Below are 20619 nucleotides of genomic sequence, written 5' to 3'. Positions count from 1 at the left end.
AAATATACTTCATGTGAAATGTTTTCCAAGGTTTTCGTACACTCCCTAACTAAGCAGTGGTTAGAGTGCACATATTCGGTTGTACAAGAGGAAATACTGAAATCTTTGCACAGATTGAAACTGTCGGATAGTGACTTATCCACTGGATAAAGTTATCCGACCTTTGAACAACTGGGGCCAGAAGGAAAACGTGCAGTCCACTCGCATTAATCTATACAGAGAAAGTTAACAAGAAGCCGGCGAAAATTCCTCTGAACTTAGATTATTTCAATAGCATTTTAGACATTTTAAAAGACAGAGCTCAGTATTGAAACGCCTGTTAAAAAATGCCCATCGCTCCCGCTGTGCTTGTAGAGCTCCTTGTTTATTACACAGAGGGCCGACACAAACTGTGTGACCGTTTGTATTTTGAATTTATAGAGGAAATGTATGGGAATATCGAAAACCCTCGTATTATCGTACTAGATTGCGATAAATATTCTCATTTAAAATCAAAATAAACGTATTTTAACCTTAAGTGTTGTGTGTTGTCGTTCCTGAGGTTGAAGACGGCGATTTTAGCGATTTGAGGGGTTCGGCGTTGGACGTTCACTCAAGTGTAATAGCAGAGAGACTACTATTACACTTGAGTGAACGACGTCCCCCGGCCACACGCCCAGTGCGGAGGGGGCTGGGTGGGGGCACCCCGCCCTGCCCCCCGACGTTCCCCGGCCACACGCCCAGGAAGGAGGAACGTACCTGCAGGACTTCTTATCTCTGAAGTGGTACACGTCATTAAGCCAAGAACTTGAACTCAGACGGCTAGCCATGTTCTTTTATACTGATAGATAAAAATTCATAATGCAATCTACAAAACAAAATATTTTGCTCAACCAAAGAACAGTAATTAGCACATTTGCACAATTCACTTGTCCGAACCGTTTGCGTTCCATACCTTCTGTCATATACATGTGATTAGGCATCACTAACAAGGCAGTGAGAAAGGCACGCAGTCTTGACATAAGCTACTACATCATTTGAATGCATTTATTTTGCTCTGTACCATTTGCGCATCAGCACATAACTTCCCTTCAGCTAAAAAATTTTGATGCAGTATTCCGCTTGAGACAAAGAATTTTGCACGTTCCTTTGCATCGCCTTATTGGCAAAGCGATTAATCAGAGTTTAATATATTGATTGAATTCAAAGCAGGAAATTTAAAGCCTTGACGTCTCAACAAGTTCGCACCGTTACCGCTTTAGAATTTTTTTTTTGTGCCGACACACAAAACAAGTACTGACATACATAAAAAAGGGAAAAAAAAATACTAAAACGAGCTATCATTTCAAGAAATGTCATTTCGACTTGTAAAAGTCAAAGTTTGTTTTCGATCCTGGGAATCATTTTACAGGTTTCAAACCTTGGTTCTCGTTTCAGGGTCACCTCTTCTTGTAACTACGCTCAGGATTGGCTTTTTTGTTTTGTTTCTTTTATTGCAATGTGTAACTTGTTGTTTATTTCGCATTTGAATAAACCATGTATACAAAATTCGATTGCAAGTTGGCATGCGTATCGGAATTAAAGAATTCTGATTTCCCAGGGGGAACAGGGAGCATGTTTTCTACACACTTGTCGGGACCTTGGCCTGGCCAAGCCGCCAGTCGTTTCATTATAGACACTGAGCTATGAACATCGTAGAGTCCGTGCGGCAAGATACAATAGAATATTGACAGAATAAATCAAAAATTCGTTGCGTGTTTACCTCGTGCGGCTCAATTACATGACCGTTTTTTTTTTTTTACTAGAGGACGCATTATCGGTCTCGACGAACTTGGGCAAACATTTGTTGTTCGTCTGTAGTATAAAGACAAATTATCCGTCTGAACGAACTATTTTCCGTTGTGCGTGGGTCGTTCAAGACGAACAACAGAAGATAATGCGCCCAGAAAGATAATGCGCCTTGTGCCCGTCTTTATACTAGAGACGAATAACTAGACGAACAACAAGTTCGTACAGACGGATAATGCGAACCCTAGTGTAAAAATGGCCAACATATTTCGTCCAAAATATTCTTTTAACAGCTTAGGTTATTTTCTTTTCAAGAAACGTTTGGATGCCACAACGTTTACTTTCTGCTTGCTCACTATGTTCGCCATCCATAATGTGACGTTAAAGCGGTGACTGGTTGACAAAAGTGGGAGAAGCTATCGCTTTTATAGTGGGGGTGGGGGAGGGGGAAGGGCTGTTTTAAGGACCTATCGGTCCAGGCGCCAACGCATTTCGGGGAAAGAGCGTAAAATTTGGGGGGGGGGGGGGGTAGGAATCGGGCAGGGCTCGATGGGAAGGACTTGGAAAGGGGCAGGCATTCGACATTCGGTAGCGGGGAATGGGGAGCGAACCACCTCGTTGCATGCTACAGTGACCAATTACCAATTCTTTGCGACGCACCTCACAAGGTTTGTTTGAATTATGGTACAATGTAATACAACCTTTATATCATCTTCTCTCATATAAACACAATCACGGGGTCTTTGCCGCATTACCAAAATAATTTATCTCATCTTCAAAACAGACAACCTTTAAAGTGAAAATTGCTTTGGCATAAAACGCCAACGTCTACAGCTAATCATTTATCCCAATTCTTTTTATTCTAAAATGCTTTTTATTCTAAAAAACCAAGTGTAAGTTCCTTACACTTGGTTCTATAACAACAGGAGTTGTATTAATGAAATTTTCTTTTTCCATTGTAGTTCACATTTCGATATCGTAGACTCCGAAAACTGGTATTAGCTTTTAGTATTACATTGTAGTAACACTAGAAAGTTTTGTCAGTAGTCTAAACAAAGAATAAGGACTTAGTTTGAGAAAGTAGTTGGTACAAGCCTTCAAGAGCTGCATTTCGAAACAAAGCCCAAAGTGCAACTCAGGGGGGTGGTCCGTTTTGATGCCTAGTTACTCTAGGGTGTTGCAATGTAATGAGGTTTGTCACGTGACTAGTCGACACACAAACCCCGACTCTAATCCAAAACTAACCCTAATTCAAAGGACTGACCCAAAGGCCAAAGCAATGACGCTAATTCTGCAATCCCAAAAATAACCCTGGGTTGGAGTGAAGGTTAGCAATTGCTGTTTCTTGAAGGTGTCAAATGTCCAGGTCACGTGAATTGAATTGTTCCCTTAATTGGTCTATAAAGGTGGCGCGAAAGTTTATGTAAGCTCGGAAAGAACTCGAAAACGCACGATAAACTCGCGAGTTTCTGAACATTCCCGGCCTACAATTTAGCTGGACAGTGTACTTACTCCACAGGCAAAATAACAAAAAGATACATTAACTCTACACAGACCTACAATATGAAATAAACCACACGCAAGAGGAGTAGAGAAGCATTCAACCGCCTATCGTTATATTTTACGTTCTTTATCCTAGAAAGTCTTGGGGCACTTTTAACACGTGAAATTTACAGAAGACCGTATTTCCTTGCGTTGTTTGCTCCCTAGTACACGAAGCACACCGGACCTAGTTGAATAGTGAATTTCTGTTCAATAAGCTTGTCTCCGATATCATAAACTGCCACATCCATGACGGGTAAGGTGTCTTTTGTTTGGTACCAATCTCAAAGACCGTCTGATGCCATGAACTTGAAACAAAGCGTAGTTCAAGCCCAGTCTGTCTTACTGTAAATAAAATAAACTATGGCAGACTCCCAGCACTACAGCAAACACTCAAAGTGTTGAGCAGTACTCTCCTGTGCTGTTTATTATGCTGTACAGGTGGATTTAACTTTTCAGTCTGTGGATGAAATCCTAAAGTGTGACCATCCAAATGAAAGTTACTGAGCAGTTCTTTCCTGTGGTGCTGTTTACTATGCTGTTATGTGTTATGCGTTATGCTGCTATTATCCTACTGCGGCAAACCTTTGAAGCCCTTTAAATAAAATACTGAAGGGCAACCATATAAATGAACGTTACTGAGCAGTACTTATGTGAAGTATAAAATTTTTATTTATTTTTTCATCGAAGAACAGAACTAATCCAACTGACCGCAGCAGTCGAGATAAGATCTGAGCGACGCGGTGATAAGCCTGGAGTGACGTCACTAGGCCCAGTCTTCATTTCACTCGGTCGTGCCTAAAACACACCAAACTTTAGCGGGCCATAAAAAATCGCGGTTTCAACTGAAACGAATTTTTTTTTTCGCAGTTTTACTTGGAACAATTGCTCTCAAACTCTTAACGACTTCCGGTCGTGAGTGATGAGACGCGGTTGTATTGACAGGTTAGGGACCGTTCATTTTTTATGAGCATGGGGGGGCTGGTGGGATTTGGGGGGGGGGGGGGGCCACGAGAAAAAAAATGGCACTAAAGGGGGGGGGCTACCAAAAAAAATTGAGTGAAAGAGGGGGGGGGGGGTCACCAGCAATAATTGGCTAGTAGGGGAAATTGAAAGTGGCTCAACACAGAAACAGATGAAGAAATTGAATATTATTTCAATTTCCTAACCACTTTTAATTTGTTTTACATACTGAGGTCGAAATCTGCATTTCATATTAACAACAACTGAGGAAATGAAGCATATCTGTTGGAAAAGCATTAATGAATATAAACTGAAGTAGACACCGATGTTTGTACAAGTTCAAATCAATATAAAAACGTAACAGTCTCACTATTGAATCATCCGTGGGGGAGTAGTTTTCTATTAAGTGGTTGTACTCAGAACTATATCAATAGATTGTTTAATGTTCTGTTTAATAGTACTCACTTTTATAAAGACTGTTGATTGGTAAATTATTTGAACCCAGGAGTATCAGTAGACTCAGTAGTATGCCTAGTGTGAACATCCAGATTAGTTTTTAATAATAGAACTGTTGTTGGTGACTTCAGTTGACGGTAGATCTGAGCAGAGGCCATCTTCAGAAAAGCTTGTAACTGTCATTTTTAATAGCAGTACTTTAATATCCAGGCGCGTAGGAGGGGGATTCGAGGGGTTTGAACGAACCCCCTTTGAAGATCAATACTGGCGGAAGAAAAAGCACAATGAGGAGGTTGAACAACTACAAGAGGTGTACCATGCGAGCGAGTAGAATGTCCGCCCTGGTTCTAAATGCATATCAAATATGATATGCCTGTCAATCTTGACGACATAGTCAATTTGTTCGAAGGCCTACACCCGAGAATGATGCAGTTTACCAGCTTGGTGTATGACTATCAGCAGATCGAATAGCTATCAGAACTTGGCAGGGCGCGGAATGTACATTGAACTTTCTTGTTTAAGTTGAAACAATTATGCCACAGAAATGATGTATATAGCTTAAAAAGCTGCTGTAAAACAAATTTGTGATTCGCCTAAAATGGGTCTAAAAATGCAGGAAATGAGGTTTCTGGGAACCTAGATTTTCAAAAATTTCCGGGGGAGCATGCCCCCGGACCCCCCTAGTAAGAGCGCCTCCAGCGCTCAGCAAGATTTGGGGCTCAACGAATACCCCTATCTAACCCTTACCTACGCGCTCGATATCTGTGTGTCCGCTGTTTTTTTCTGTTTAATATGACTCTTAATCGTTGATTGGTATGCTTCGATCCGTATTTTGTTAGTCAGATCTGTACGTGTATTAATTGTTTCTACTCGAAGGGGAGTTATTTCACGTTAACCATTTGCTTGATTAATTTTGCTAGTTCATTTGAGAATCTAAATGGAAATTTAGGGTTTGCCGTTGTCGTAAACGTGTTGCTATCTATAAAACGTTTTTTAAACAATAGAAATCTTTACCTAAGCAGAGAACGGTAACTTTTTAATAGTACTGTAAAGAAATCACAGTAACAATTACGTTTATCTTTGATATAAACAGTACATAAGCGTTTTGTTAAAGTTAGGAGTATGATTTGTTTCTGGTTGGGCGGGAGGGGGGGGGGGGTCATCAGAAAAAAATTGTTTCTGCGGGGGGGGGGCATGTGGAAAAAAATTGCATGCTAGGGGGGGGGGGGGGTCATACAGTTTCGTAGTGGTAAATAACCAAATCCCACCAGCCCCCCCATGCTCATAAAAAATGAACGGTCCCTTATGCGCGGCGAGACGGGTTGTACAATCGGCGTCACAGTTTTCTGCTGAACTAACCTGCGATCAGGCTATATTTTGTGTCGATAGGTAAACTTTTTTTCCGCGGGAAACGCCAAACGATTTAAGCAAGCGAGCACATAAGAGGAAATCGAAAGAGTACTGCTAACATTGCGCCTGATCGCAAGTTACCGCTGAGATAGCCTAAATAACAGGCGTTTGTAGACCTTATTCCAAATTGGCTACTATTTTAATTTTCTTTTGTTGGTATTCAAGTTAGCCCTTCTTGCCTCGTTCTTAAGCTCAAAAATAAAAAGAATATTTCACATTGAACGAGGGAAGAACGGTCAATTTGAATGCAAACAAAAGAAAATAAAAATGGCATCCATTTTGTCAAGCGAGAATCGCGAGACATCGAGTGGGAGCGCAAAACATGAGCGCAGAGGGCAAAGCGAGTTTTTTTCCCTTTCACGCGCTTCGCTGAGCTCGTTGCGGAAGCCAAAGATGGACAACAAGACATGGCGTTGGTTTTTTTTCTTTTTTTTTTTTTCTAATTACTTAAATTTAATTTCATAACATTTCTTACAACTAGGGTAATATTCGAACACAGCTAAAGCACAAGACGTCAAAGTACCTATTGCTCGGGAGAGTTTGCGCCGCAGTTATTTCGTATAAAAAATCAAATACAAAATAAAAATAAAGCCTCTAGAGAGCGGAACCTAAAAACGTCTAAGACGAGAACGAAATAGGAACGTTCGAATCTGCGTGAGCAAAGCTGCTCTTGATTCTGTGAAGAAGAAGTTGAAATTTAAAGCTCGGCGAAGAATTCAGGACGTAGTCGGCAGCACCCGGGCTAGAACTGAAGTCTCTTCAAGCGTTTATTCACTTTATTCTGGCTCCAGCCTTTCCCAGATCCTCAAATAATTCATCTGCCCCATCATTGTCTTTTATTTCTTGTGGTTAGTCATACACTTCCAGAAAATTGCTGACCTCTGCAAGGAAAAAGGTGAAATTAGACAGGGCCATGCCTCTTCTTCCTCTCTAGAGTAGTTGTGCGAGAGGAAAGCACGCGAGAAGGGCAACACGCGATTACGTGCTTCGAGTAAGCGTGTGTTGCCTTTCCCGCTCTTAAATATCACCAAGTTTATGTTTCCAGAAACTTAAATTATAACTTTTAAGCTTCTGCGGTTTGTAATAGGCCACCTTAAAAACATTCGGGTGATGCGGTAAAAACCAGTCGCAAGAGGGAAGATTGATACAGAGTTCTTTGCAGTGCGAACTTCACTCATGTGACTACTTTGAAAGTTGGACATTTCAGTGGAGATGACAGTCCTCTTAGCAATAATATGCAATGGGTGTCAAGCGCGGGAAAACGCGGGAAAGTAAGTCGCGATTGGTTTTACTTGCGTTTGTTAGAAACTTTTAGATGACATACAATCGCTGCAATTTTCTCTTCCTTGCTTCCTAAACGTGCGCACTTAAAAAGTGAAAGCTAAGAGCCACTGCTTTAAAAAAATCACATACACATTAAAAATCCATTGCTCTTCACTGTTCACCTGCCGTCCGCTCGGCCTCGGGGGTTTTCCGACCGTGTTTTTTCCCCGTGTCCTGGTGTTGCCCCCGGGGGCTCCCCCTCCGGTCTTTGTGCTGTTTCGTTTTCTGCTTGTTGTAGGACTGGTACTGACTTCCGGTCGAGTTAGCGGCCTGACCAGAGGAGCTGTATCTGAAAAGCGAAGAAAAAAATGTTCGCGATTTATTAGTTAAAAGCCGTTTATACAGAACTTTTTATACGATTTTTAAAAACAGCGAGTTTGCGGCGACTTTCAATCGATTTATCGGTGGTTTTATTGGGATTTTTATGCAATTAGAGCAGAGTTCATGTGATACGAGCATACACAACGTCAAAGATCTCTCACAGTGGCTCCCACAAAGCTGCCTTTTGTTCACATCGCATGCGCTAGATAGATAAACAGTTTATTTACCCTCGGAATTGATTAGGCCCCTTGACGAGTATAAAGCTACTGGTTATGAAACGGGGAATGAACAAAAATTTTATACCAAGAATTAAATGAGCTGATTTTATAAATTGGCGCAACAAAATCGACATGAAAATCGCCGTAAAATAGCACGGAAAATAACAGGTACGTTACACGGGCAATTTGACATGTCATGTAAACTCCTCGCAAAAATCACTCGAATGAACGCGCTTTTGGGTTGCACTGCAAGAAACCCTTCAGCGTAAACTCTGCTTATCCAATCAAGATTCAAGAGTTGCTCTGAACCTCACTATGAAAGCGAGGCTTCGTGCATAGTTTTCGTTACGAAAATTAGTTTTCATTCATATCCAAACAAAACTAATTTTCGCATAAAAAGTTTTGCAGTTTGCCTTGCTTTCGTAATGAGGTTCAAAGAACCTCGGAGATGGCCTATTGGCTATAATTTCACCTTCTACTCTGAAATGGGTATAGTTTTAAAGGGAACCACGGGAGACCGCAAAAATATATTTATTTCTTCTCATTTTTAAATCAGAAAGAGAATTGAGTAACAAAACGAAGTGCGACAGCGGGGGTGGGTTTCAGAGGTTGCAGATCTGAAATGGAAGTGGAAATTGAGGTATTTGGGTCTGAAATAACGTCATGTAAAATTGCATGTACCTCTGATAGTGATACTGGTTGTATTGGCTCCTTTCTCCCGGAATCTCGTAACCAGTAGGAACCGAACCATCAGCATAAGACACTAAAGAATGCGAGCCCTGCATCACGGCAGCTTCCGAACCGTACATCTCTCCCGTCTTAGGAACGCGCCTCTCAACATTATACATTCTCCTTTGGTTAGAAGGGTACTGGGTCTGAACATGAACAGGGGCCTGCTGGTACTGTGATGTGATTGCTCCTTGTTGTCCAACAGCAGTTGCCATAGCAACTCCTCCTCGTGTGCCTTGGATGACGACCGGTACCATAGGTCGCATAACTGGGTTGTGGGGTGAGGTTGTTTGTTGCTGGTATGGTGAGGCGTGCGACTGTTGTGGGGACTGCTGAGGGATTTGTGAGGTAAATGTCAACTGCGCTTGTGGCTGCTGCAAATACTGGTTCGTAAGGACAGGAGATGCTGTTTGGGGAGGGGTGGGTGGTGTTTGAGAGCGGCTGTGTTGTTGAATAACGGTTGAAGTCACGTCTTTAGAAATGGTACCGTACGGAAATTGCTGGTAAGGTGTTTGCGTTGGTGATACAACATAACCTTGGTAATGCTGTGGAGAAGCAGTCTGGGCCACCGCTTGCCCAGCGTAACTTTGGCCTTGCAGAACAGGCCTCATTTGAGATTGCACGCCAGAATGCGGCGGTAACACAACGTACTGCACTTGACTTGTCACGCCAGCTTGCGTGACACTGTTCACATACATTGGAGGCGTGGTGCGCGTAGAGCTAGGAACGCCAGATTCTGCGTATTGTTGTTGCTGATAGGAGGTTGGGTCGAGAGTGGTTTGTTGTCCCGATAACGAAAGCCCGGCAAATTGGGCACTCATATCTTGGTATCCCGAACTGGTTGACGTCAGTGAGTGTCCAGATCCTGCCCATTGAGTTCCCAGTGTGCCCTCTGCTCCCTGAAGCAGGATAATTACCCTTTAGTATTACATCGGATCAGTGAATAGTGTTTTCCGCGCACGCTGATTGGCTATTACTCTTCGTCTCCCCGCATTGTCCCCGACAGTTTCGCGAGCAGTTTTTTCGCCAATTTTTCCGAATTAAGGGGTTGACTATCTACTGGTTTGGTTCGACTAAAATGGTCATTCGCCTCAATGTCGATAGTGGCGGAAACCCACCATTATCAACCTCCACTTTGGTTAGAACTTAACTGTCTAAGTGCTTTCTTCTACTGTTTGAAAGATTTTTTGAAATTTTCAAAAGCGCGCAGTGGGGGTGTAACCTTAAAGCAAAGGACGCCAGTGCTCCAGTTGACATTTAAAACAATTCTTGAACTGAAGAAACTATTAATTTGATGGCAAATGTAACCTTTTTTCCCACTTGTTGAGTGTGGGGGAGAAGGAGAGTGGGGGGGGGGGGGGGGTAGGTGAAGTATTCCGAAATACACACAATTCCGAAGGGAGACAAGTGAAAACTATTCAAGATGGTCAACACTCGATCCGCATCCTCCGATTCTAACTACTTCACATACGACTTTGTGTGTCTGGGTATCGCCAAGTCCTTTAGAATTTCAAATTCTATGGGACCTGGCTATCATGAAGCCGTATTGCTTTCATGGAAAAGGTCATTGATTCTATTGTTTGTTTGTTTTTTTCTCAACCAATCCTGTGAGACGTTCCGAGAACTCACGGCGGCCTTGTGTTTTGAAAGTACCATCACAATTTTATAAGACCAACTCAAGCCAAAAGTGAAGTCGAGTACAACTTAAGTTCGTTCCTCTCAGGTTTCATCGAACACTTCATAGTGGAAAGTCGAGCTCTAAAATAATTTGTATGCAAATTATGGAGGATATGAACAGGTTCTGCAGTGTGGAATATTGGGAGCCAAACGTCAGCGAGCGGAGAAAGCCGAGCCAAAAATAAAATGATCCGTGCCTCAGAGCGGTTTGTAATCGAGTTCTGTTAAAAGTAATTTCGCGCTTACTGTGGTTTGGCTTTAATACGTCGTGCAGTTGGTTCGCGTCACTTTCTCAACCAATTAGAAGCCAAACAAAAATCACGTGCGACTTGTTCGGACCGAGCTTCCCACCCTTGCTGAGGTCGGTCAAACTTAAGCTCCATTCACACCACCAAAACACGTTTAATTAAACCAGGTTTAACAAAACAAAAACTAGTAACAGAAAGCTGAACCATTGGCTTTGACATAGGATTCAAGTAAACTTGAACTTATGCTTTCATTTGTGCTAAATCTGGAGTCGACAAAAATCCCAAAGCAGCTTTTATGAAGGAAACAATTTTAAACTGTGTTTAATTGAACAGCTTTTAAACGTGCTTAAGCCTTGGTGTGAATGGTGCATTAGTCTTTCACCTTGGTTCTGATTTTACGACAGGTAAAAATGTCAACAAGTTGATATAATTTTGCATGGATTTCATTACCTTGGAGTGTGAGAGACTGTGCCTTATAAGTGCTTACTGAACTACCCATATCCCACCTCAACTATACGGCATACCGGGGCTTTTTGTTCAGGGGAGGGGGGGGGAGCACACGGGGACGTGTGCTAAGAAAAATCCCGGGGAGATGATTCTGAGCTATGAAAAGGAAAATTATTCTGTACTGATCTACCTGGCTGAGAATCTACCTAACCACATAAAGAAAACATGAGTACCAACAAGAACGTTGTTCATTGACAAAGCGTTTGTCATCATCTGGAGACCTACAAGTAAGCAAGACGTGCGACGTTTCAAAATAGCGGCTGACTGCGCAATCAGAATACATGCCTCTGTTAAATTCTGTATTGTGTATGTATGACGTCTTTCGTCAACAAACTTGAATTTTAAAAAACCATCCAACGCATGAATCACAAAATCCTTGCAATGCAAAAGTGAGGTAACTTTTTATTGACTCATTTTCTATTACAACACTTAAAATCGCTCATTTACTGCCCATTGCACGGCTTTGCAGGTTGTTTCTCTCGAAACCTATCAACATAACCTTAAGATTTCCGCCACTGGGATAAAAAATGATTTGAAGGTGAATGAGCTTAACTTCACGTTCTTTAGTTACATCCGAAAATACAAAATACATCAACGATTCAAACTACATTTCAAACATCGAACATGATTTTTTAAGCGAACTACCTACCCAGCTGCCTGACTGAGCTTTTTACACTGACAACCTAAGGCCTTACTGCCTACTACAACAAAATCAAAAACACTGAAAAATCACGCTACGGAGAATCTACTAGACGCTAGAACTTTCTGAAAGAAAGTGAATTGAAATCTCTAGACAAAGAGTACATTTGCGGGGAGGTTGGAAATTGACTAGGGAAACTTACAGCCTGCTGTTGGGCGTATGGAGGCCGGGCAGCGGACGGCATTACATACACAGGCTGTGTCGGCATGCCAACGTACTGGGGCACCACCATTTGTCCTGAATTCTGCTGCTGTTGCTGCGACTGTTGCTGTGTTGGTTGTTGCTGTGTCATTGCAGATGTCTGCTGTGTACCTTGAACAGTGCGACCTGTTGATGGCTGTGCATAGCTTGGTGATGAGCCACCCTTGACCATGACTTGCTGGTATGCTGCTGTTTGCATCACAAGAGGATTTCCATCAGCTCCAAGCAAGGGAGTGCCTGAAGACAGAAATGCACATCACTTTCAAAAGTCAAAGTCAAGCCTAGCGTAATGGCTTAGCTCCAACGAGTCTCCTGTAGCTCAGTGGTAGAGCACCCAAACTAGTAATCGGAAGGTCTTAGGTTCGACTCCTGATAGGAGCACTCGGATTACCTTTTGCGGATTAAAGTATGCACAGTAGCAAAGGAGGAACTGTCATTAACACTAAGTCACACACCTGTGTTGGGGTTTATAAGCATAACTCCAGGCTGTACCGGCTCCTGAGGCACGGGCCACATCACCCCACCTGAAATTACAAAGCCATCTTTTCAAACGAAAAGACGAAGAATTGAAGGGCCATAACAGGCTTATTGTGCCTTCAAGGTCGCTTCTAGTCTCTTTAGCTCAGATTCACCGGACTTTTTTGCATGTGGACTTCAATTCCTTCAGGAAACGTTGCCGCAATGTTTTATCCACTGCTTTCGTTTGGTTTGCAATAAAAACCGATGATTATGGGAAAGATTTCCGTTGTTATCAGGACACGAAGTGCAAAGCAGCGGGTAAACATCGGAGCAACGTCTCCTAAGGTCAAATGCAAACAAAATCCGGTGAATCTGATCTAAAACAAAAAGCGATCTTAAATGCACTATATGCCGGCTATAATGTTAAACGAGGAAACTTTTTATGCAGTGTACAACGCAACGCTACCGACAGCATTGAATCGCAAGTTGCAGAAAACATGTTATGCGTTTCAATGTATCTCGCAGCTTTGCCAAAAGTAGAAAACTAGTCTACATTTCCGTCAACTCCAATTGTTTTGTTATTGCAAGACAAGTTGCGAGGAGGGGGTGTTAAACGCGCAATTTCGTCCGAGACTTGGATCGCAACGAGACATTGCACTGCGAATTACAGGAAAAGTAAACTAGTTCTTTTCTCTTACCAGTCTGATTGAAGTTTTCAAGTACTTCCAAGGGCGAAAAATAATAAAAGCGGACAAGTGCACATTACACCAATTTCTGTTTGAATAAATTTCTAAACAGCCGATTATTTAAAGAACCATTGAAAACAGTTCGAGAACAGTAATACGGCCTCATATATGCACTTTAAAATGCTATGAGGTGTAGTAAGCTATAGGACTGTTCACAGTCCCCTATTTTTACGTGGGATTTTCTAGACTCGTACGCTTCGATTGAACTCCCGCCATCTTGGTTGTAAAGGCGAGCGCAACCTGGGGAGAGTGTCTAAACTCTTGAGGGGAGTCCTGAGGGGAGCGGTAGTTTAGACACTCTCCCCAGGTTGCGCTCGCCGTTACAAACCAAGATGGCGGAAGGTCGGTCTCGAAAATCCCACCGAAAAATAGGTGAACGTGAACAGTGTCAGTTAGCTACGAGTTACCACAATACAGTTAATTACCAGTCTGTTGTGACGTTGCAGCGCCGGGCGTAGCCATAACTGGTACCATGCCCTGCATCGTAGGAGTCGCAGTCTGGACAGGCACCATTTGCACTTCTCCAGAAGGTAGGTTATGTGCAACAAAAGGAACCCCCTCTGCCACCCAGTAAGGCAGGGGGGACAAGACAGTCTGTGAGCTTGGCACGTGACGCTGGTTCACTTTTTGGCTTCCATCGGACCCTCGTCGAGTGGGATTGGAGACTCGCTCGAAGGCAGGAGAACTGCTTACATTGCTGATGCTGGGATTACTGCTGGATCTCAAGAAAGGCTTGTTGGTCATGATCCTTATGCCTGGAAAAGGACAAATTATCGAGATCAAAAACGGAAGCTCTTCGTATAGTAGAACCAGGAACACTCGAAACAAAGATATGCTGAACACCCCTATATACAAATCTGCTGCTGGTGAGCGCACCTTTCGATACCGGGCGATATTATTGTGGAACTGTCTACCCAGAACACTCAAACACTATTCCAACATCAAGGGAATATAAAGAGAATATAAAGCATTTGTTAAATGAAATTTGAAGTGATGGAATTTTATATTTTGACAGATTGATTAGTTAGTTGATTAGAGCTCGGTTTTTCACTGATATATATTTACTATGTTAATTTTTAGTGCATGTCAATTGACCTGAAAAAGTCCACTGAGAGTGATCAATAAAGTATTATTTAATGTGGAAAAAATCACCCACTGGCATCAAAACTCAGACTTGGCACACAGCAGGTTATTCAAGGCATCTGCACTTGTTCACAAAACTAGCTGCAGCTTTTAGTTTTAGCGCCACGCAAGTCGTCTGCACCAAATAACACTTGCATACAAAAACATAGTTCCATGTCTTTTTTTATTATTATTTTTTTATCTCGAGGCTTAAATTCAAAGAAATGGCGTACGACCTTTTTATAATTTAGGACAATTAAATTGTTGGAAGCAACAAAAAGTTCTACACCAATTCTTGAAATTTGAGGCTTACGATCAAAACATAGATGTAGAAAGATGCTTCGCACATGATAATCAAATTTTCACTTAGCATAATTTCGGAACGAGCCCTGAAATAGGCCATTTCCGAGTTGCTTTGAACCTCATTATGAAAGCGAGGCTAAGTACAAAGTTTTTATTATGAAAATTAGTTTTCATTCACACGCAAACAAAACTAATTTTTATATGAAAAGCTTTGCGCTTAGCCTCGCTTTCATAATGAGGTTAAAAGCAACTGGCCTATTCTTAAGGACGGTGCCTACTATTGTTACTACGCATACGCTCTGCGCACCTCGAGATACTCGGATTTCCTATGGGTGGTGCCTACTAATACAGGAATATTTTTGCGCGGTTTAAAACTATACGGAGAAAGCAGAACTTAGCAAATGCTTTTGGTATCTCAAAAGAAAATTGGGGGTAGCCATGCATTTTTCAGAGATAAGTAAGCTTCAATTTAGGAAAAAAATCCCATACATTGCTTTATATTTTGGCGCTTTTTAGAGATAAAATTGCTTAGTTATCTCTGAAAAATGCATGGTTACCCCCAATTTTCTTTTTGGATTCCAATAACCTTTGCTAAGATCTTCTTTTCCTGCGTAGTCATAAACGGCCCAAAAATACTTCGGTATTAGTAGGCACCGTCCTTAAGAAACGAATGTTCGCTTTTATCCACAAAGTTGATAAGATAATTTTACTACCGTAAAGAGATTCGAGTGCTGACGTTTCGAACGTTGGCGCCCCTTCATCAGTATCCGGATCTCTTCAGTTCACCTCTTCCCTCCTTTAGTAATCAACTGTTGATAAAGCCAAACAATTCGTATCTACTCCCCACCGACGCAGCACCACAGTTTCTTTAGAAGCTAAACCTCTTATCTTTAAGGGACTCTTACAAATACAGCTCAGTAACAACAAATCATTTTAATTCATAAGCAGTAGTCTCAACAGATGTACCTGTGGCAGACCTGTCGCCTGGCACGTCTACTTCCTCAGATTTTGATTTTCCCAATTTACTGATGGGATTTCTCTCTGGAATCTCCTCAACAGTAACACCGGCACTGACATCATCAACATCCTCCCTGGAAAAAGCATAATTAATTTGTTAGTTGCATTAGAGTGGTTTTCGATTGAGTGTCAAAGTAATTTCGCGTTTGCCTTAGTTTTGCTTTACTGCACTGTGATTGGCTAGCAAAACTCGCGCCACTTCTCAACCAATGAAAAACAAAACCAACACCAATCGCGCCTTGCTCGCATGCGTTTCCCGCCCTTTACGCCGGTTGCATGCATTCGCCTTGAGTTCTGATTGGCTTATCAGGCTTGCGTCTCTCGTGATAGGCCAACTTTGATTTGGTTTTGCAACAGTCAATTGAGAACCGCTCTTTACGATCATGTGTACAGTAAAATAATTCAACCATTTGCAACCAAACTGGGAAAAACCGTCCTTGGAAGAGATATTGATATTTTCTGGAGCAACACACTGACTGCACCATAAGAATTTGCTGACAGTGTGAAATATTCCAGGCACATAAACTGACTGGAGAGTGGACTCTTCAAAAGAAAGGATTGGTCTAGATCAGTGAGAATCTAAAATTCTTCGGGTGGACGTATGTTACTTTGCAATAATATAATTTTACCTTTGTAAGAGTTGCGGCGTTGGTAGGAGATCACCATCTCCTTTTGAAGATTGCGAAGATTGTGATGAAACTGACTGTGTTTGAAAGAAAAAGCAGCACATTACAAACACAGTTTTCTGTTTAAGTGAAGGATGGCTATAGTTTCTCAACAAGGTCAGTCATATTTAACAATTATTCCACGAGCGCGCGTTGGATATGAGATGATAGATAGCCAACGAGGCGCGTAGCGCCGAGTTGGCTATAATCATCTCATATCCAACAAGCGCAAGTGGAATAATTGTTTTATTAAAAACAACCGAGAAATATTGCTAGATCTTACTGATTTCGCTGTGCAACTGAAGAACGACCAGAAGGCAATTTAATGGTCGCCATTTCTCGGCCATGGTATAATTGCTCATATACCATGGCCGCTAAGCCAATCAAATCCCTCGAATTGCATTATACAATGATGCAGTTTTTAATAATTTACAATATAACTTAGCTTAAAGGGGAAGTACCACGCAAATTTGCTGTCATTTCAAAACACAAAAATGTTTGTGCTATCAGCAGAAACAAAGAAATAATTGTCAAGTTTGTTATAAATTATCACCCCAGTGCAATAAAACTGTCGATGAGTGACAGTGGCCAGAGACAGAGCAGGCCGGTTTCGATTGAAACTTGAAAAATGTTAGGATAGTGTTTTTCAAGTTCTCGCATTTTGTTTTCAAAATGCGCTAGAACAGATCACGAACAGATGCCTTTCAAGAATTGAGTTAATTTCTTTCCTCTCGTCATTTTAGAATTATTTAGGAGGTGATTGAAGGTCTTACTTCATCATTTTTTGCAAAAGATACCAAAAACCACATGATCCTTCCCCTTTTACAGCCTACAGTTAAATTCATGTTATGCAAACGAATATCACTAGCCTATGATACAACGCTCCTCCATTTGCTCAATACAATACTAGAAATAATCAAAGATAAGGGAGTGCGTTCGATTATCTCGATCCCAGGCTGTCACAGTTTCCTAACTTACGGCCCTCAAAATAAGAGGAAAAAATACATACAACATGCACAATATTGAGGTCAATGTGCTACAAACACAATGGGTCAATAATAATGAAACAAGCGAATTTACAAAATTAAATAAGGAATGATCCCTCAATCTATTGACCCACTTCTGAGGGAAGTTTCAAAATATGATTTCCCCAAAACTAATCTCTTGAAGTATTGCCCTTCTGGGGCAGATAAATATCACCATGGGATAATTTAAGGAAATACAGTATTCTGCCCAAGTTGCAGAATTCAAAAGCAATATATTACACTGCACAAAAGAAACTTACAAGTGGTAGGATTAAAATAAACGGTGAACGGGAAGTTCGATAGTGATACACTTGAAATTATATAAGTGGCAGGATTGATATTGTAATAAATATCGAGAAGTGTCAGAAAAGTTTTAAAAACAGATGTTTCGGGTATATAACCCTTCTTCAGTGTGAAAGAAAACCTTAGAATATGCAATTTATATAAAGACCAACCAACCAACAAACATTCTTTATTTAAACACGATAGTAGTTAAGGTGGCCGAATACAGTTTTTTAGTGTACAGATGTTAGAAGACGTTATTTGGAAACTATGTATTTCTGGACGCCCAAAATTGGCATGGTGTAAGACCAACTAAGAAAGAATGTATTTACGTACGTCTTGTTGAGCTAAGTAGCGTTTCCATGGCAACGCAGCCAACTATTAAATGTCCATAAATAGTAGGTTTCCTTTATTTTTAGAAAATGTACTCATTAGATTTTTTCCATTTTTTGTATCCAGAACAACTCACAAAACACTGACACAGTTGCACTATTTTCATGTAATTTTGACAGAGAGATCTCCTGCAAATATTGATTTTGTATTTTAATGTTTTGTGAAGATACCCTCTGTTAGATTTAGGTTTCTCTTTGTGGGCGAGTTACGCTTTTAGGGAACTATTTTCATGCCAAATTTCAGGGAATTTTAATGAGCGGTTCCTTAGAAAACAGTTCATTTCCACGAAAACAACCAGTCGCAATTATTTGGTCAAATGCGCATGCGTGGTTTTATTTGGGTTTCATGGCAAAGGTGAAAAGCATGCGAAAGGTCTTGGTGAATGTTTTTTTTGCTCGGAAAGAAAAGAAAAAGAGTCCAGAAACAAGAAACTTAGTTATTTAGGATCAAAACTTAACTTTATTATCCACTTCATGTGAAATTGAGGGATCACTTTATCGACCGCCGTATTTGCGTACCACAACCCTAGCGCGCGCTTAATAGCATCACTTACAGAATCTGTAAAGCGCGCGCAAGCTGTGTTCAGCCACCTTAAAGCAACAGAATTGCTGGTCGGGTCGTGTATCTAACTAAAAGTTTAACAATTATACCCATAACCTTACTACACATTAACAGAACTTAAAATCCGTTAAGCTCTTTCGTTGCGTTTGAATCGAGATTGTATTGAAGTCTAATTGTTTGATAAAATCGTCCTTTCTGACTTTGGCATTAAGATGTCAAATGGAGGTGCGTGCGTGCGCATGCGTAAAGTCATAGTTCAGATGAAGCTGAAATTAATATTGAGAAACTTACATCCTGATTGAATATTCTTTCTCTTGCTTTATGATATTCCTCTTCTCTTTCTTCAATTGACTTGGAGCGTTTATCCTCCATAGGATGACTAAGAACTGGGCTATCAATCTAGAAAGGTAACAAAATCAAGATTTCACGTTGAGTGACGGACGAATTCACATCTAACTAATCACAATGACCCAGGTTTGGAAGCAAACTCTACCAAAAAGGTAACTGTGCAAAATACGTTTAACTTAACTCCACCCATAATTCAGAAAATGAAAGGGCTACGCGAATGAAGCTGTAAATGTGGAGCAAGAGGCAATCTTGACATGTGTCATAACAGCCAACTGGTAAACGTTCAGCAATATAAACGTGGTGAAACAATTCAAAATTTGCTACAACAACGGCTATCGCGTTTCTGCATTTCAGTTGTGAGGCCACCTGAAAATACGAATCAATCTCTGTATAGAAAATGCTTCCAACATTACTTTTAATTTCTTTCTTTTCACTACAGTTTTGTCAAGTTAAAGATTTTTTTAGGGGGACAGTTGGTTATTCAAAGACACATTATGGCATTCTGACAAGGCATGTTGAAACGCACATGTGCAGAAATGCAGTGGTTCATAAAATTTGGGGGGGGGGGGGGTGGGTGGGTGTGTGTGTTGTGAACGTTAAAATTAATCTCGTGGTCCTAGTACTTTGTCAAGCTTCGTCATACTGAAACAACCGAAAAATGAAATCTAGTTGCTTTACAAATGATTGCACGTGTACCTTTGGAGGCGTACTGTCATCAGAGGGCGTATTCTGTCTTTTAAGAATTAATCGTGGAATGGCACTCTCAGAGTCTTCTGATTCTTCTCTTGGTATCAATTCCAGAAATCTGCTTTCAGGTCTGCGAAATGAACAACAAACATAAGAGATTTAGAAGAATACAAAGATGAGAAAAGTGCAAAACCATTCTGGTCTTTCATGATAAAGGCAAACTAATCAGTTTTAATGAGAAACTGAAAACAGCGAGCGGTAAAAGAAGGATAAACATGGACACGTGGTCAATTCTGCCATTTGCGGTAAATGTAATTTTAGAACTCTATATCATTTAGAGTGGCATAAAAAAACCCCAAATACCTTCCCAAAGAACCCAGTTGGCATTGGGAGAGACATAACGGAATATTTCAGCTGTCAATACACACACAATCACAATCGCAAGTATTTTTGAATTGTTCATTGTTAACAAAATTTACACTCGATGTGGTACAAACTGAAGGGAAACAGAACATTAACACAAGAGAGGACAAAAAATCCCAAACGAGAAAAATTAATTTCCGTAGAGTGTTAACTACCTATAATATGGTTAGCCAGAATTTTGGGGAGGGGGAAGGAGGTTTTTTTTTTTTTAATCCTATACCACATTAAGGAAATTTAGTTTGACGGATGACTAGCCTGCGAACGCAGACGTATTCTCTGCTGTCGCTTCTCATTTTTCGCCGTCATTTTTCGGCGGAGAGAAACGACAGCCGGAAATATGTCTGCGTTCGCAGGCTAACGGATGACAGGCCTTTCAAATTTTTTAATTTTTTTTAGTTTCAGCAGAACTCAACTATTCATATTTATTTATAATCCAGGGTCACTGTTTTTCTTTCTTTTTTTTTTTTAATAAATCCCAATTTGAATACCTTTTTAAACAGTACCTTCTTTCGGAAAATGACACTTA

The 20619-nt window shown here is 41.0% G+C and overlaps 1 protein-coding gene across 6 annotated transcripts in view; it reads right to left on the bottom strand.

Annotated features, from left to right (window-relative positions):
• Positions 1–6551: 6551 nt before the first annotated feature.
• LOC146450755 (uncharacterized) overlaps positions 6552–20619 on the bottom strand; it is a 36654-nt gene continuing 22586 nt past the window's right edge. For 4 of the 6 annotated variants that reach the window (XM_085099978.1, XM_085099977.1, XM_085099980.1 and 1 more), the window contains 10 exons: positions 19680–19800; positions 18927–19034; positions 16339–16412; positions 15659–15783; positions 13693–14022; positions 12518–12586; positions 12004–12299; positions 8682–9628; positions 7584–7750; positions 6552–7019 (listed from right to left, as the gene is read on the bottom strand). In XM_085099978.1, the coding sequence (XP_084956104.1) occupies positions 6988–7019; positions 7584–7750; positions 8682–9628; positions 12004–12299; positions 12518–12586; positions 13693–14022; positions 15659–15783; positions 16339–16412; positions 18927–19034; positions 19680–19800 (2269 nt within the window). In that variant the 3' untranslated portion in view covers positions 6552–6987. Of the gene's footprint in view, positions 7020–7551; positions 7751–8681; positions 9629–12003; positions 12300–12517; positions 12587–13692; positions 14023–15658; positions 15784–16338; positions 16413–18926; positions 19035–19679; positions 19801–20619 lie in introns of all 6 variants that reach the window. The other 2 variants (XM_085099981.1, XM_085099982.1) reach the window with 1 other exon arrangement.

The sequence above is a fragment of the Pavona decussata genome, unplaced genomic scaffold, assembly GCF_977016875.1.
Source record: "Pavona decussata unplaced genomic scaffold, jaPavDecu1.1 SCAFFOLD_426, whole genome shotgun sequence".
NCBI lineage: Eukaryota > Metazoa > Cnidaria > Anthozoa > Scleractinia > Agariciidae > Pavona > Pavona decussata.
The sequence above is the reverse complement of the archived record's forward strand: the minus strand, read 5'-3'. Positions and strand labels throughout refer to the sequence as shown.